General features: G+C 35.7%; 2 protein-coding genes and 1 pseudogene across 2 annotated transcripts; all 3 read right to left on the bottom strand.

The window, feature by feature from the left end:
- Window positions 1-3,178: 3,178 nt before the first annotated feature.
- LOC145008293 (malonyl-coenzyme A:anthocyanin 3-O-glucoside-6''-O-malonyltransferase pseudogene) lies at window positions 3,179-4,889 on the bottom strand (annotated as a pseudogene).
- A 10,160-nt stretch (window positions 4,890-15,049) lies between these two features.
- Window positions 15,050-16,385, bottom strand: LOC145010388 (uncharacterized). The gene is made up of 2 exons (XM_078968937.1): window positions 16,304-16,385; window positions 15,050-15,396 (listed from the first exon to the last, which is right to left on the bottom strand). Exons 1-2 carry the CDS (start codon window positions 16,383-16,385, stop codon window positions 15,050-15,052), a joined length of 429 nt encoding a protein of 142 aa, XP_078825063.1.
- A 1,866-nt stretch (window positions 16,386-18,251) lies between these two features.
- Window positions 18,252-18,695, bottom strand: LOC145010387 (uncharacterized). Its single transcript, XM_078968935.1, has one exon. It carries the CDS (start codon window positions 18,693-18,695, stop codon window positions 18,252-18,254), a length of 444 nt encoding a protein of 147 aa, XP_078825061.1.
- Window positions 18,696-18,918: the final 223 nt, after the last annotated feature.

Here is an 18,918-nt window from a genome sequence, read left to right as displayed (position 1 = left end):
GAATTTTTTTCGTAGCTATATCGAAGTTTTCTGTAATTTGTAGTTTTCTCTTTGTCGTGGGTTAGTTGCGAGGAAGAGTTTGTAAATTTACAAACATCCATGAGAAATATTTTTTTGGGTTGCTCATAAAATGGCAAGACTAATGTTATGAATTGAGAGTGTAACTTAAAGTGCCTTTAATCCAATATTTTATTTCCCCTTCATGCATCCCCCACCTTCGTTTTCAACTCTTTAACGTGTGTCGTTGATGCCTCGTTTTCCTAGCAGTGAGCACCACCACGAAAATGTGATGCAGCAAATAAGTGATAGCGACACGAAAATGTTTAAAACTCAAAAGTGGAAATGATATTCAATTGGAATGCTTTTAAACGATTTCATTGAACCATATATACAAGGTGAAATTGAATTCTGCATGACCAAATTTTGGTAACTTATAAAAATTAACCTCCTAAATACACTTTTGAAAATCCAAATTAAGGAAATCGTACAGTAGTCGCACATAAATTTGGGTTAAATTCCATGAAGAATCAAGATGCTTGTCAATGTCTTCTTCTAGATGAATGGTGAAACCGTCTAATTTTATTTTTTTAAACATGTTTGAGTATTTAATCGAAATTAACAAATGATGTCACTGTTTGTCTTTATACTGATATTATGTGAAAAACATATTTTTTTAATAATAAAAAAAAAATTGAATAATGATGTATCACTGTTTGTGTTTATAATGATATATTATGTGAAAAACATATTTTTTTAACAATATAATTAATAATATAGTAATAAAATAATTAGGTTCAGATCAAACTCTTTCATTTTCAACATAAACCTTTTATATAATTAAAAAAAGTTAAAAAGAAAATGAATATTAACATATTGAAGGAGGGGTATTTAGCATTAGAGGGGCTAATATACCATTTCCAAAAAACATGAGCCGAAATCATCACTTTAGTTATTTTGTTGGATATAACTAAAGTGGCATAGTTGATCCTTTGGATAAGATAAAGATAAAATTTCCCACCTGTCATAGTTTTCTACTTTTCCACACCTTTCGAAGAACTCCTTATCCCTTATATAATGTGATTGATGTCGTCCAGTGAACTTTTCAAGTTTTCATAATTCAACCTTTTAATGTTTGGGAAAAAACTTTTTGTCTAATGTTATAATTTGTTACAACTTATTCGCGAGTCTTGATAATCAATCCCTTTCAAAAAGCTCAGAAAAATATCATCTGAAGTAGGTAAGTTTAATTAAAGAGTCTGTACCAAAGGATTGAACACCGATGAAGACAGTTTTACACAATGTTTTAAAAACCGGTTTTTTTAGTTGAATCGGTATGTTGATCGGTTCCCGATTCAACCGGTTTAACCGGTTCAACCGCCGGGTCAACCGGTTTCTATAATTTTTTTTTTTTTCTTATTTTTCTATACATACATACATACATATGTCATGAATTTGACGTCTACAAGTTCAAACATTAAAAATACACATAAAAATAAGTTTTAGATTAATATAAATACATTAAAACAACACATAACTATAAGTTTTATATCAATTCACATACGTCCAAAAGAAAATAAAGTATAATATCGAAACAAAATATAATTTTAAATGAATATAAATGCATCAAAAAACATCATAATATTTACCATATGTTTTTATTTAGAGAAATCTAAATAAATACGAAAAAATCCATCTTTATTATTGAAAATATTTTTTCCATGTATTTTTATTTAGTTTAACCAATTCAACCGGTTTATTTTGACCGGTTCAATCGATTTTTTTCTAAAAACCGGCCGGTTCAATCCGGTTCAAACCGCTTTTTAAAACACTGGTTTTACATTTGTCATGCAAATTCTTCAAATTTAAAGATAACCTATTAAATTTGCATATGATTGCCCCAAGAAATTTGCATTGACATAATATCCTCCCTAATAAATTGAAAATAATTTTATCATATGTCACTTTTTCATTAACTTGAACACATGTTATTTTTTGGTATTTTTGAATATATGTTTTTTCCATGTGTCATTTTCTAATTGTTTGTCTTTTCTTAATCCTCCTTAATAAATGAAGGTTTTTTTACCACTTGTCAATCTGTCATTAGTTTTGATACTTGTCATTTTGTGGTAATTTTGAAATAAATATTATTCACTTGTTAATTTTTGGTTTGTTTTAATTTTTAATTAAAATCATATACTTATATATGTAAAATATTAAATATCATATATTAAATTGTAATAAATACTTTTCTTTCTTTCTTATTTTAAAAATGTACATTAAAAATTATTTTATTTTTATATTTTAAGTTTAATCATTTTTTAATCAACCCATATAATATACGGGTCTGACATCTAGTTAACATATTATATTTACATCTCAATTAATAATTACCTTAATTGAAAATAACCATTAAATTACAATATTACAACTCATATACTATTGAATATGTTTCCTTTTAAATTCAAATTTTAAATTTTAAATTTCAAATTTAAATAATTTTTTGTTTAAAATTTCATATTTAAGTTTTTTTTATCCAACCCGTATAACATACGGATCTCACAGCTACTATATATATATATATATATATATATATATATATATATATATATATATATATATATATATATATATATATATATATATATATATATATATATATACTAATAATGTTTTAACAAAGCACTTGTCTTTGTAGGAACATTACCTTACACAGGATCAAACACACACACATATCTATCTACCTTAATAAATGAAAATGATTTTGTCAAATGTCATGTTCTCATTTAGTTTGACACATGTCATTTTGTAGGATTTTTAGATTTTTTCTTTTTCCACTTGGCATTTTCTTGTGTTTTCAATTTTCTTAAATTTAAAAGTAAATTCCATATTTTATGCGAGTTTATTTATGTTATGTAGAATAATTAAATTAAATTTCAATAACCATACCAAAAAAACCGTACAGCTACAAATTATGCAATAATCAATTCTTCCATAATTAAATGTTTACCTATCATAATTTTCACTTATACAATAACTTTTTCAAAACAAAAAATGTTATGAAATCCAATTATAAACAAAGAAATTAGTTTTCATTTATTAGGGTAGATATATTGAAAAACTTGATTCTTATTATTTTATATTCAACTTTTTTTTAATACACCCGTGTAAAACACGGGCTCACATCTAGTACACAATAAAAGCAAAAACAAAATACCTCAAGTTGGGACAATTTTCTGTGTATTACTCATACTCTAGAAAATAGAAAATACACCCTATTTTATCCTAAGAAAATGCTAAAACTACCTAACAACGTAGTCCTTGCTAAACTGAAGCCGTAAGCCTCTTATTTTCCACAGAATCGGGTCTACACATTGGACCCAAATTACCTATTCAAACCCATAAAGATTACCCAACATTCCTGCTCAAAAAAACGAGCTCTCTAAAGCGTCCTTAGATATGGAAAGAAACGCATCCATCTGTTTAGCAGGAAGAGACAAACCAATTTCAATATCAACCAACGAATCTTTAGAAGCATTAACAGAAATCGAACTATTGTAATCTATCGATATGGTCTCATGTTTTTTCGGCTTCCCCCATCCAAAATCCACATCGTAAATCTTTGTCTTTGGTGTTCCCGACACCCCAGTTGTTTGCACCGGATCGAATGCTCTTTCAATCCATGTCTCCGCATCTTTTAACATTCCATCCTTATTCTTTATCGTTTCACTTAAACCCTTTCCAAGTAATTCAGCAGCAATATAAAACCCTCTCTCGCTCTTTATCAGTGTGCTTGTTGTTGATGTAAAACATGGTCCCACACAATTACCGAAGTAAGTTTGAGGAACCGGTGGGTCCATACGTGACCTCCAATCGACAGCACATAAAAGCCTTTCTAGATCATCCTCGCTTTTCTTCTCACCCATATCATCAACACGTGATTTCGCTAAGCAACTCCATACAAAAGCACATGCCACCGAAAAAGATGATACGTATTCAAGTGTTGGTAGTTGAGTTGATAAGCTTTTCTTTAAGCGATTGATGTGAGCTTGTGTCAAGACAATGGTGGCTCGAACTTTATCTTTTTGGCTAACAAGTTGATGAGGCTGGTATTCAGTATCAATAACTTCAAGCCCCGGTTGACTCATGTATATTTTATCTAAGGAGCTTGGGTATTCGATAACTCTATCATACAAAGGTAAAGATCCACTAGCTAAGTATAACTCATCTGTACCATGTCTAGCTATCGATGTCCACGCCTTTAGGAAATTAGACCTTGTGCTAGCGTCACAAAGAGAGTGGTGATTAGAGAAACCAATCGAGATACCTGCGTTGGGAAAAAGTGTAACTTGTACACAAAAAAGTGGGATTGAAACATAGTCGGATGTTTTCGTCACACGTCCTAAACTAGGTACGAGTTGATAAAACATGTCACAGTTATGAGGATGGTTCCCTGTAAGATCGTGGAAATCAAGATTACACTCGGCAAAACTAACAGCAACAGAGTCGCCCTCTATGTAACGAATTTTGGGTTTTTTAGCTTCTTTTTCAACACATGGATTAAGAAACACGATTAAGTTTCCTGCGAATGGGAGGAAGTGCTGAAGAGTGGTGGATAATGAGTATTTAAGGTTTGGAACAATGGTTTCCAAGAAATGTTCTCTAGAGTGAGGGAACTCGTAAAAGAAAACCTGGTGGATGGGGAAGAAGATTAGCCATATCATGTCGAAGAAAGTAAGCGGGAGAGACCTCTCTTTGACGGTTGTAGGCGGCGGAGATACACGGCAGCTCTCGAGAAGAGTCGACATAGCGGTTGTAGGGTTTGTTTGAATTGAGTGGTTTGGTTTATGACTCGTTTTTACCTGAAGGGTTTTTATAACCAAAAGATTACCAATCAGAGGAAAGGAACGTTAAATCAAAATAATACCAATGCTGTTTTTATCATGAATTTATGAAAGTTGCACCCAATAGTACCAAATTGGGACCTTATGGTGGCACCCATATATGGTTGTTAGGTAACCAAAGTAATTTTGACGTGGTGGTTCAAGTGGTTCAAATGTGGCTCTCACAAATTCAAATTTTCCTTTTTAAATTTTATATTTAAAAAGTTGAATAAATTTTCATAAATAGTCCCTATGACACATTAAGGATATCTTTAGAAAGCATTACACTAATGGTCCTTGTTGTTTTAAATTTTGCATGGTTGGTTCCCATGGTTTCGTTTTGTTACAAATTTGATTTAAAATTACTATTTTGGCCCTGCCTAAATATTTTATTGATTTTTATTTATTATATTTTAATTTAAATTAATTAATAAACGGCCCCTCATTTGTTAAAACCATTCCTTCTTAAAGATCAAGATGTTCACCAAGTCTCCAAACTCTGGTAAAGAACCACCCACCGATCAACGCTCTTTGCTATCTCCGGTCACCACTGCCGCTCTTCACTATCAACTCCAGCATTCTATATTCCCTGTGTTTCTATATAGATAAGTGATGTAACCATGTAGGGTTAAGCCCTAGATTTAGTTTTCTCAGAGGCACCGACTAGATGTTATCATTGGTTGTTTTGTAAGGTTGAAAGGAAGAACCACCGTTGTTGATTCTCATGAAGAAGGAGTCGGGATCCTTTGTTGCCCCTCCATCAGAATCAACCCCCAAAACCACCATAAAGACCTCTTTCGTCTCCATCATTTCATTAAACATCACTAGTGACCTCCTTTCTCCACTGTCACGTCGTTACGATCATCTCCAGATAACGGTGTTGTCGGAAAGTTGTAATCCGCCTGTTTCTTCAAGAACCGATGGAGACATAGAGAAAAACTACAACTAATGGTAGCAAACCTCACGAGAAAGAAGGTCATCGAAGATGGTAACCCTATTCCCTTAGTCCACACTCTCCCTGTATGTATTTAATTTTTAGGTTGGTGCTATTTTTCCAATGTGTTTGAATATCTAATTTTCTGATTTATGTTTTAACTACTATGTATGTGTGTGTATGTGCTTTGTTTCTGAATATGTGTGTGATCTAACTCTAATGTGTGAGTTTTACTTTTTTATTGTGTTTTGTGTGTTATTTTTTCAGATGATGAACATGGTTATAAATTCATGGGTCTAAAGACCATTTTGTTCAAAAGTTAGTGTGTAGGTGTGTGGAAATGGATTATGAAGTCTAACATTATTTTTGATTTCCTGAAACTGAAGATGATGGACGGTTATGACGATGGATTGTGTTAATGGTGGTGGCGTTAGGGCATAGTAAGGTGGCTGAGATGGGTATAATGGAGACAATGTAAGTAAATTATATATATATATATATATATATATATATATATATATATATATATATATATATATATATATATATATGTTGTGACATGTCGCCAACTTAACTCCATCTTTCCGAGGGGTGGAAATGAAGAGCCTGAGAATCACAACAAAGAAAATAGGAACGACCGTCATCATCTGGGAGGTTGTCCCAGAAAGAGGCTTCGATAATCAAGTCAATAAGAGTCTAAGAGAGAGTGGGTTTAAAGAGTACATAAAGTGTTAAAGGGTTTTAGATTTTAGCCCCTTCTCTTGGGGGAGAAGGGTGCCTTTTATACCTGTGGTTAGGGGGAATAGATCCTCGACAGTATCTTCTACCTATTCAAGTTTGGCAGGGACTAATGGCTTTTGATTGGAGGATCATGTTCCATGGGTGGTTGTTCACTATTAACACAAATTCTGCCAGAAGTGGTGTCCAAAGCATTACACATGTCGCTCTGGGAACTCTTGGTATTGTTTCGTCTTCAACGTTAGCCTTGGCGCTTGGGCACCAAGGAACAGATACGAGGTCTCGAAGGTGAGGGCGTAGGCCCGACGTTAGTCACGCATTTCTCATTGGCCGATTCGTCTGTCGAACTAGCAGTTCCATTATCTTTGACAGATTCCCGGTGGATACGTCAACAATTCCCCTAGGCTAGTAGACGTCAACATTTGCTTAGGGTAGCTAAGTAGTTCTAGCTTAGATCTGGACACGCGTTCGGAGGGGACGGTTTTCTGGCAGCAATTGATGTGACAGAGGTGTCTGTGCAAATTGTTTTCATCATCATAACAGCTTGGGCTCCCACTTGCATTTAAAACTTCCTTATTTGAGTCCGTTCCCTTTTTCTATGTTTCCCTCGTGTCTACCACTTCCTCTTTTCATTTCCTTCTTCTCTTTCTTTCTTGTCAAGCAATGGCTTCTTCTAACACTAGAATCGCTCCTTCCCCAAGTGAGTTTTCGAGTCTGCAAGAGCGGTTTGGGTTTCTTCTCGAGCATGGCATAGAATACAGTTGAAAGGGGTCCATCATTTCTTGTTCGAAGGAGAGGAAGATTGGAATTCCCATTCCGATCTTTGAGGCGGGGCTGAGGTTGCCGACGACAGATTTCTTTGACAAGATTATACGTCAATGTGGACTCTGTATGGACGACCTGACTCTAAAAGCCATCAACAAGATCGCCAGCTTCGAACTTACTTGTCGGGCCCTCGGAGTTTTGACACATTTCTAGGCTTTCAAGGCTTTCTTCAATTCCTCCACTTAGTTCGGTGCCCATACTTTTTCCCAGAGGAGGAGTGTTTATGCCTTTATCATCAATTAGAAAGCTCCGAAGAAGAACTAGAAGGATCGGTGGCTTTGGGTGAACCATAATTTTTTCGGTTTTGGTTATCCTCACTTGACCACTTTCTCTGATCGGGCTCCTGAATTGTGGGGTGCCAGTGCCACCATGGTACAGGCGCTGAAAACCATCTGCATTAACAGTGAGGATTGGGAGGACCACATGCTTGTTGTGGTTGGGATGAGCGCTACCTAGAGGACCCAAGGGATTATGGCCCAGTTCTACATCGAGAAAGACAACCCAGGTCTCACCTTTCCCAATATATGGTGGCATATGATTGGGGTTGTCATGCTTTTCCCCACGCCACCATCGAGGCCTTAGAGCTTCTCTTGAATGCTCATCTTTCTAACAATATCTTATATGCGGCTGCCCAGGTTGGTTCATATATGGTTGCGACTGCATCACGCCTTCGTCAAGGCGATTCCACTTCTGGCGAGCTCGTTCAGATCAGGGTTGAGCGAGACGATTTGAGAGCCAAGTTGCTGGTGTTAAAAAGGGAGAAGATTTTGTTTGAGGAGCACTATGATCTCCTGGCGGGGAAGAAGACATCTTCAAAGGACAACGTTGTTGCTTTGGACGGGTAAATGAAACATTTCTCCCAGCGTATCAAGGTGTTGGTGGAAAAGAAGAAAGTGTTTGAGGACCAGGTGGATCATGCTAACAGGAGGTTGGGGGAATAGGTGGTGAGGAGGAAGAGCGTGGAAGATGATCTAGGGTGGCTGCGTCAGAAAGGAATTATTCATGTGGTGGACAAGGTGGTTGAAAGTTCTGAGTTTGCGATGGGAGTGAAGCGGATGAAGATGGCGTGCATGGTCGCTAATGTGGAGAATAACTAGCATGAGGTCCGGGAACAAGTCATTACTGGGAAGTTTGCCCATGTGGAGGCAATTTCTACCACGGAGCATACTCAGGCGATGCACACTGTTGTGAAAGCGTTTATGGAAATAAACTTTGCCTCTTACCTCCGCATGGGCGAGCTTGACATGGTAGACCTTCTCCAGTTGTGTGATAACTCTGAAGCCGAGGATAGTCAGGTTGAAGGTGGCTCTTCCCATGTTGGTTCTTCCCCTAGTAAGTGATTGCTTTTATATCTTCTTTGAATAATTCAAGACAATGTTTATGTTTGTTTGGTACTTAAACAATTTTTCCCTGCTTTTCTTTGGCCCTGCATGGTGTTTGTGCAAATCCCAAGGGGTTCTCCATGTAGAGAATTTATTATGTGTATGTTAAATTCCCCTTCTTTTGGTCTGTTACGCTATTGTTTTGTGTTGTCCTTGTGCTTGATGGTTTATGTTGGCCATCTTTGGCTTGAATTCTTCCCAGAGGTTAGTGTCACCCTTTTGGGGATGTTTATAATTTTTTTTCTTTGATGAACCAAAGCATCTGAGCCTGTCGTTCGTCCTTTGGCCAAGACTCGTAGTGTGAGGCTTTGGCTGGCTTTTAGGTGTGGGCCCTAGTTGGCCTGCTTCGTTGGAACGTCCTTTTATTTAGCTAAAGGTCTTTGTTTTGCGACGTTTTTCTATGCCGTGAGCCATGGAGATTTGGACTCTGGCCCTTGTCATCTAAACAACATCGAGATCATCACCTCGAAGTCTAGGAGTTTATATGTTTCGATGGAAAGGTTATGATCCTTTAAAGCCTCTTATGTGTCATGATCAGGCGTTGAGGTCTACTGACCTTGTTGACATGTTTGTTAGGGGAAATTATGAGCCCTTGAGGCTTGCAATTGTGTTTTCCTCCATGATGTTATGCGACACGGATGATCAGTCCATTTTTGTTTTCCGTTTTTACGAATGTATATTGATACTTGTTCGTTTTAAATTTTCATTCCATATATATTTTATTTATTGTCTTCGAGACACCTACATCATTTAGCTAGGTCTCGACGGTTGGATAGCTGATGTTATTCAACTTCTAGGTCTTGTACTGGCTAGTTAGGGTGTGATTATCATGTGGGAGTTTGATCACATAGCCCGTTCTCCTGATTCCTTCAAAGCTAGGACCATTGGATAGGGCCTTGCGGCTCCTAGGTCATCGGGATGAGTCCTTCTTCTTCTTGATCCTTCTTACTCTATGCCTTTCCTGTGCTTAGTAGTTGTCACACCCCCAAACTGGAGCGGCGGAAATGTCCGGGGGTGGATGACTTCATGTTAAGTATCACAACACAAGCATCATAGTAATCAAAGTACAACCATTGTATTAATAATGTATAAGCTTTACATAAGTGATCAAGTCATTGAATATATGACATCAAAAGTTATATATAGCAAAAGATAGAAGAAATGACTCTATACTGCTTCGTCTTCTAAAAAATCCTGGCAATGTACCTGTCTATTGGTTCCCTAACAATACAAGTATTTTGAAAAGAGAGTATCAACATTTAAGTTGGTGAGTTCATAAGTATTTATGTTTAGAAGCTTGTTGATTGTTTCTTGAAATGGTAATCATATTTATTGTTCCAGAAAATCCAATATTTTCTAATATATCTGAAAAATAGTTTTAATACCATAAAACCATTATGTGTAGTTGTTGTACTATAAAATAGAGTAAAATAGTTTTAGTTCACAATAAAACTATAAAAAGGAATGTTTTCTGTATCGTTTATGTTTCTCTTAGTTGTAACTAGTATGCTGTAGTTGTATTCTTTGAAAACCATGTAATTATGATTGTGCCTGGTTCTACCAGCTGTAATTGTATGTTGTAGTATTATACTTTAAATCGTATTATTGTAAAACTCGTACGTTGTATTTGTACTCTTTGGTTTATTTATTCATACACTAATCGTATTGTTTATATCTTTTTGTGAGTTATTATAACCATACTAAGACTAGTAACCTTGATACAATGCTTTTACGGGCATTAAAACTGTAACGACATTTGTCACTCATAGGAATACCAACCTAACTGTAGCAAACAGTCTAAGTGCGGGATTGCCAATCCCGTATAGATCTATACACATTTGTCTCGCTCTCTATTGGGAGATTCTCGTTATAAATATTAGGTTTTTAATAGTATTGCTTAAATAATTAACCGAGTGACCTTTGTCTCACAAAAACCATTTTGACGATTACGTGTGTAATAATGATGAAAAGTCATTCTAAAATAAATGAACTGGTAGTATGATCCTTTTTTAGTATACTTGAATGTAAAATATCTGTACGAGAGTATATTGTTAAACTTTGTATAACTGACTAGTGAAAATAGTATGAAAGTTCCATAAATTATATCTACTATAATTTATATGTATGTTTTGTTTGATATGAATTTTTCATGAATGTATCCCTTTGCTCGGCATTTTACAAAGGGTAATAAATCTGATTGAAGTAACTTCTATATTCATTTATATATATATATATATATATATATATATATATATATATATATAATTAAAATTGAAACGACATTCATTTATTTATATATATATATATATATATATACATATATATATATATATATATATATATATATGAATATTGAAGTAACTTCTATATATATATATATATATATATATATATATATATATATATATATATATATATATATATTAAAATTGAAACGACATTCAGACAAATAACTAACCCCACATCCAAACAAAGAAAAGGAAATAAAGCGAATTATTAGTCCTAAGCCCTTTAAACTATATATATATATATATATATATATATATATATATATATATATATATATATATATATATATATATATATATATTGGTAAAATTTAAGTTAAAAAGAGTTTATAAAACATTTAAAAGAGATTAACAATATTTACAATTGTTTCAGTAAGTTAAAGTCATTTTAGAAACATTTAGAAATCATTTATCTATACGAGAGTATATTGTTAAACTTTGTATAACTGACTAGTGAAGAAAGTTCCATAAATTATATCTATTATAATTTATATGTATGTTTTGTTTGATATGAATTTTTCATGAATGTATCCCTTTGCTCGGCATTTTACAATGGGTAATAAATCTGATTGAAGTAACTTCTCTCTCTCTCTCTCTCTCTCTCTCTATATATATATATATATATATATATATATATATATATATATATATATATATATATATATATATATATAATTAAAATTGAAACGACATTCAGACAAATAACTAACCCCACATCCAAACAAGGAAAAGGAAATAAAGCGAATTATTAGTCCTAAGCCCTTTAAACTATATATATATATATATATATATATATATATATATATATATATATATATATATATATATGATTTTGGTAAAATTTAAGTTAAAAAGAGTTTATAAAACATTTAAAAGAGATTAACAATATTTACAATTGTTTCAGTAAGTTAAAGTCGTTTTAGAAACATTTAGAAATCATTTATTTGTAAACACAATATTCTTGTGTTAGACTTGTATCCCCCCGCCCCCGCCCCCCTGAAACCGTGAAAAATAGTAAAAACGTAGGGGTATATACTCACCTTTTCTGAGTTTCCAGCTGAAGATACGGTGTAGTAGAGCTAAATCCTGAAGTTAGAAATCGTGATAAAAACCGAATCCTAATTTATATTAACATAAAATTAAGTATAAATTAGATAATCTAGTAGTGTTTAAAGTGTTAAACAATACTGAATTATTGTAAGAAGACTTACAGTAATCCTTAGAATAGTTTGTGGGTGTTCTTCGTGTTATTCGTGAAAACTAGTGTTATTTAGGTGTTTTCGGTTGCAAATCAAGAGAGTGAATCATGATTTTCTAAAGAAGTGATGAATACTTGAAGAAATCGGTACGAACTTATGAAGATTTAAGTGGTTTTCGCAAAACACTTGAGAGCAAAATTGTTTTTGGTTGAAGTGTTCTTGACATGAGTGGGTGAAGTTTTCAGTTGAAACATGTAAGAATGAGGTAGATTTTCGGGAAACTATATATATATATATATATATATATATATATATATATATATATATATATATATATATACACATGTGGGTTTTCGGCCGAGAACATAAACCGAGGCGAGGGTTTGCAGTCTGAGGTTTACGGTTGTAAACGGTTTGCGGTGCGAGGAGAAGGGTCTAGATGCGAAGGTTCTTGGTTAAGAACTGTTTTCGGTCCGAGACTTAGAAGGTTTGCGAGACTTCTTGGTTTTTGGATGATTTTACTTCAAATTCTTACAACACTTTTTACAGAAGTCTATACATACCAACATTATTAATTTAACTTTATTAAATTAACAAAACAAAATTGACTTTTATTATATATATGTTTGACCTTTGTTGACTTTTACAAGATAGAAAATAACAGGTTGTCACATCATCCCCCCGTTAAAGGGAATTTCATCCCGAAATTTAAGACTATGGAGATACAATAGGACTAAGGAAAGAGATGTGGGTATTTTTGTTTCATGTGATCCTCCCGCTCCCAAGTGAATTCAGGTCCCCGCTTTGCATTCCAGCGAACCATCACTATCGAGATACGGCTTTGCTATGTTCTCTTGACTTCCATATCTACGATTCCTATGTGTTCTTCCACGAAGTCGGGCTTTCATTTATCTCAATTTCATCGAGTTGGATACCAAGAGTCTCGTCGGATAAGCACTTCTTTAGGTTAGACACATGGAAGGTAGGGTGTATGTTACTGAGTTCTTGAAGTAGTTTGAGTTTGTAAGCTACTGGACCGATTCTAGCAAGAATCTCGAACGGTACGATGTACCTTGGATTTAGTTTTCCATGCTTTCTGAAGTGTATCATGCCCTTCTAGGGTGAGACCTGCAACATGACGCGGTCACCAACCTGGAAATCCAAGGGTTTTCTTCTCTTGTCTGCGTAGCTTCTCTATCTGTCTCTGGAAGCTTTAATTCGTTCTCTTATTTGTATTATCTTATCAGTAGTTTCTCTAATGATCTCTAGACCAGCGAGAGTGTTGTCTTGCATTTGACCTCTAGCCAGTTGCATGTCACCCACTTCGTCCCAACACAGAGGTGATCTGCACTTGTGACCATAGAGGGCTTCGAATGGAGCAACCCAAATGATAGTATGGTAATTGTTATTATACAAGAACTCAACTAGTGGTAAATGGGTGTCCCATGCTTTCCCAAAGTCTATCACACATGATCTAAGCACGCCTTCTAACGTTTGAATCCTTCTCTCACTTTTCCCATCTGTTTGAGATAGTAGGCTATACTCATGTCCAGCCTAGTTCCCAGATTTTTCTACAGTGATTGCCAGAATCGTGAGTTGAATCTACTATCTCGGTCAGAATGGATAGTCACGTTCAACGACTTTACTCAATGTCTCGAGTATTCTTTTTTGCTAAGGGCATTAGCTACTACATTGGCTTTATCGGGATGATAACGAATTTCGCATTCATAATCGTTTAGTAGCTCCACCCAACGTCGTTGTCTCATGTTCAGCTCTTTCTGGTCGAAGATATGCTGAAGACTTTTATGGCCCATGAATATTGTACATTTCATGCCATACAAGTAATGTCTCCAGATCTTCAGAGCAAATATCACTGCTCCGAGTTGAAGGTTGTGATATGTATAATTGACCTCATGTGTCTTAAGCTGTCTCGAGGCATAGGATATGACCTTTCCTCGCTGCATAAGAATACAACCTAGCCCTTGATTAGACGCATTACAGTATACTAGAAAGTCTTATGTCCCTTCTGGTAGAGACAAATAGGTGCACTTCACTGGTATCAGTTTAGTGTTTGGAATGACGTTTCTTGTATCTCTCCCTAGCTAAATAAGTGGCTTAGCAACTCGGGAGAAATTCTTAATGAATCTGCGATAGTAGCAACAAGGCCTAAGAATTGGCGGATTTCTATAGACGTTTTGGGTGTTGACCATTTCTCGATTGCCTTTATTTTGGATGGGTCCATGTATATTCCCTCTTCTCTGACCATGTGACCTAGGAAATCTACCTTCCTAATCCAAAATTCTCAGTTTGAGAACTTCGTATATAGCTTCTCTGCTCTCAATATTTTCAAGACATGTCAGAGATGTTGGCTATGCTCATGCTCACTTCGTGAGTAGATAAGGATATCATCTATGAAGACTATTACGAATTTTTCCAAGTATGGACGATATACCCAGTTCATCAGGTCCATGAACACTTTGCGAACATTTGTTAATCCGAAAGGCATCACTACAAACTCGTAGTGACCATAACAAGTTCGAAAGGCTATTTTGGGAACATCTTCCTCTAAACCTTGTAACTGGTGACACCCGGATCTTCAGTCAATCTTTGAAAAGTATCTTGCTCCTTGAAGTTGGTCGAACAAATTCTCTATCCGTGGTAGAAGGTACCGGTTCTTAATGGTCACCTTGTCTAGCTCGTGATAGTCTATGCACTTATAGAAAGATTCATCCTTTTTCTTCACGAACAAGACCGGTGCTCCCTAAGGTGAGAAGATTGGTCCAATGAATCCTTTTCTAAGAAGTTATTTTAGCTTGCTGGATAGTTCCTGCATTTCTGCCGGTGCAAGATGATGATGTGATTTGGCTACGGGGGTAGCTCTAGGGTTTAAGTTGATTCTGAATTCGACTTGTCTTTCAGGTGGAACTCCTGGAAGATCATCAGGGAAAATGTCGGGGATATTATAGACTTTAGGAATGCTCTCAAAATCCTTCACCTCTTGTTTCTTGTCTGCTATGTGAGCTAGAAAAGCACAGTACTCCTTGCAAAGATAATCTTGCGCCTTGATACATGAAATGATTTGTAGGTTCACGCTGAATTTGTCATCGTAAATGGTAAGGGTTTCGTTACATGACAGGTTAAGGTGAATAGCTTTTTCATAACATAGTATGTCAACACAATTTGGATTTAACCAATCCATTCCAATGATGACGTCAAAACTTTTTATGGATATCAGCATCAGGGTGATTGGGAAGGAAAAATGATTTAGAGTAAGGGTACACCCTATGTATATATTGTTAGTGCTCTCAGTTTTCCCGTTAGCAATTTCTATAGTGAATGTATCTTTTAGTCATTGGAAATTTTTTTTTAGTAGGTGTTCGAATTTCTGGCTCACGAAGCTTTTCTCAACACCATTATCAAATAGAATGCATGCATATGAAATGTTGAGAAGAAACATACCCATGACCACTGTAGGGTCTGCAAAAACTTCGTCGTGACCAATAGCCAGTATTCTTCCCATACCATTGACATTCCTCGCCTTTGGATAGTTCTTTTTGAAGTGTCCAGTTTCACCGCACTCATAACATCCCCGGCTTAATCCAACGCCAGTAACTTGAGTGATCGGTTACGCAAGTGATCTACATAAACGGGCAGTGTGCCCCTTTGTGTTGCGTTCTTACAGTGCATCTCGTAGCAATTTCCCGTTTGATGGATATTACACTTGTTTCACTTCGGTAAATTTCCAGCATACTGCTTTACTAGAGTAGGGGTAACAGGAACAGCAGGCGGAACAGTAGCAGCATGAACTGCCACTACCTGTTGCTTCTTGGAAGGCTCTTGGGAAGATTGACCCTTCCTTTTGTTCCTTGACTTTTCTTGTTGTTGTTGTTGTTGTTGTTTTTGTTTGTTTTGGGTTGTTCTGGAATGGCAGTCATGAAGCCTTGACACACTCCATGACCTACTGGAGATTGTGCCAGTTGTTTGGCACTATCGAATGTAACAAGTTTTGAGGCTAGCACACTCCCTTGAATCTGAGGTGATAGTCTCCAGATATAACCTTCGATTTTCTTGCTCTCTAAAGCAACCATTCCATGAAATGGGATCACTAGATCACTGAATCTATTGGTGTAAGTTTCCATGTCTGTACTTGTCATGGTAAGATGCAAATCCCTTGCTCGAGTTTTTATACTTCACCCCTCGGGCAGTACTCTTGCATCATCAACAATTTTAGATTTTCCCAGTTCATTGAATTAGCCACTATAAGAGTTACTGAGTTTACATCGCCATTCCACCATGTGAGAGCTCGGTCATAAAGGGTGCAGGTAGCAAATTTCACTTTGCTCCCGTTAGGAACGAGCATATTTCAAAGACTACTTCAGTTTTCTCTATCCATTGAGTTAGTGTCATGACTCCTCTAGTCCCATTAAAAGTTCTAGGTTTGCCATTTTGAAGTCCTTATACGAACAATCTTCACTTAAGGTAGAAATGTTAGTATCCAAAATCTTATTATTAAATCGTGTTGCTTGTTCAGAAGTTGACTTTCCATAAACCATGTAAGGTTCTCTATCAATCTCTTCTTGAGACAAGGGAATAGCAGTGTAGTTATGATTAAAGGGAGGGGGGACACTCTCTAATCCTAGTCCAACTTCTATCTGATTGCCATGAGTAATATCCTTCCAGTGCATTTGTCCTTCAATCATTTTTGCAACAGTTTCACTTGACCCATCGAATTTTTTGAAATTAAATTCAGCATTTTCAAAATGGTTTTTCAATATGTCAAGTTCAGCAGTTACAACAACAAGTTTTCTGTTGAGATGGTCATAGTTCTCGCATTTGTTGCTGTAATCCTCTTGCAGTTTCTTAAAGTCCTTTGTTTTATTTTCTAATTGAGTCATTAAGGGCTTTTGATTTTTCCTAAGTGTGTATCCCTCATATTTAAGGTCCTCGTTCTCTCTCTTGATAATTTCAATTTGGTCTCGCAAGAATTTAACAATTTTAATACAAGACTGAGAACAACCAAATTCACAAACCTCGGGTTTGGAAGGTTCTGGAGTGGTTTGCACCATGAATGCAAATTGAAGATTCATCATCTCTTCTTCATGATCTTTCTCTGTTTCTTCTCTCTCATCATCCTTACTCTGATCAAGATGTGTATTTTCTGGTCCTGAAATATTTAGGGCCTGAATTTGATCTTCCCAGCTAAATGATTGGGCCACCATTGCCAAGTTAGCATTTTGATTGCTTGAAGACGATCCTTTGTTAACATAGGTCACCGGTACCATGGTTCAAACATAATTCTCTCTTCGATCTGGCTTTGGACATTCCCTTGCAAAATGCCCAGGCTCATGACAGCTGTAACATCACATTTTTCCTTTATTGATTCCCACTTTCTTGTCAGAATTTACACTCCAATTGTTCTTTCCTATTTTCTTGGAGAACTGCTTTGCTCTGAAAACCACCATGGGCATTTGCCATGTAATGTCCATCTCTTCCACATCCTCAGGATGGATCTGGTCTAGGTTAGCAAATGAGAGTTGTGGGCAGATTTCTCTGGCCACAAACGCATTGTAGCAGTTTACTAAACCTATGGCGAGAGCCAGATTGTCTTCCTTTTCGTTTGACGATGAAGCTTGAGTACTAATTCCATGAGATGGAATTGAAGCAGCTATGGATGAACCAACACTAGAAACAACATGATGAGTTAAGGTTTGAGATTGAGGGACTTTAGTTTGTTGCATTTGAGGTATAGCATATGATATGGGCTGATGAGTTACATAGGGTTGAACTTGAGGAACATGAGCTTAAGGAGCTTAATAAGTAGTGAAGCTTGAGAAAGCAGTGTTGTTGTTGTTTTGAATTCCAAGATTAGGTGTGGAGTATGAATTGACATGGTTAATCTCTCTTTGTTTATCATCAACATCACAATCCTTGATGATTACCATTGTTTCGGCCAAACTCAATCGGTTCAAGTCTTTAGTCTTTTTAATCACTGAGACATTCATATCCTAGGATTTTGGTAGAGAATTTAGCATCTTTTTGTTGATCTCCGATCTTGTAACCATCACACCAGTGGAGCTCATTTCTATGGTGAGCGTGATAAACCTTTGCAATTGATTTTCAAGTGTTTCTCCCAAGACATAATTAAACATATTGAACTTCAAGCGCAACATGTCTTGGCGACTTTGTTTCATGTCTTCATTGCCTTCATAGACTTTTATCAATGCTTCCCACATAGCCTTTGCTGATGTATACTCACAGAATCCTTGAGCAATTTCCGGAGATAATGCCATAGTAAGTGTAGCAAGTGCCTTTTCTTGTTCCTCGACTCTTTCAAAATCAACATCAGTGTAGTTTTCAACTTGTTTGTCAGTTATGGTGCCATCTTCCAATGTTGTTGTAATACGGATCGTACCTCTCAAAATACTTCTCCAAATTTTAAAATCCTTCATCTTGATATATTTTTCAATTCAATATTTCCATTCAGGAAATCCTTCTACTGACAACAATCGGCGAATTCAAGTAGTGGTGCCCATAATAGCATCCAAATCATGATGAGCAGACATGCTTTGAGATTCCATGTTCTAGAAACTAGCAAAACTTTGTTAATTGAGATGAATGTAACCGCGCACAATACAACCGCACACACCAACAACACACAGTGATCGCACACAC

Source organism: Lactuca saligna, chromosome 8, assembly GCF_052625555.1.
Source record: "Lactuca saligna cultivar CGN05327 chromosome 8, ASM5262555v1, whole genome shotgun sequence".
NCBI classification, from domain to species: Eukaryota; Viridiplantae; Streptophyta; class Magnoliopsida; order Asterales; family Asteraceae; genus Lactuca; species Lactuca saligna.
This window is presented reverse-complemented; position numbering and strand designations above follow the sequence as displayed.

Excerpts from the sequence above, each read along its gene's own strand:
- LOC145010388 (XM_078968937.1), bottom strand. The coding sequence starts at position 16,385 with ATGGAAACTTACACCAATAGATTCAGTGATCTAGTGATCCCATTTCAT. Across the intron at positions 15,397-16,303 it reads AGAGAGCAAGAAAATCGAAG|CTATTCACCTTAACCTGTCA; the intron begins GTTATATCTGGA and ends GTTATGAAAAAG.
- LOC145010387 (XM_078968935.1), bottom strand. The coding sequence starts at position 18,695 with ATGAAGGATTTTAAAATTTGGAGAAGTATTTTGAGAGGTACGATCCGT.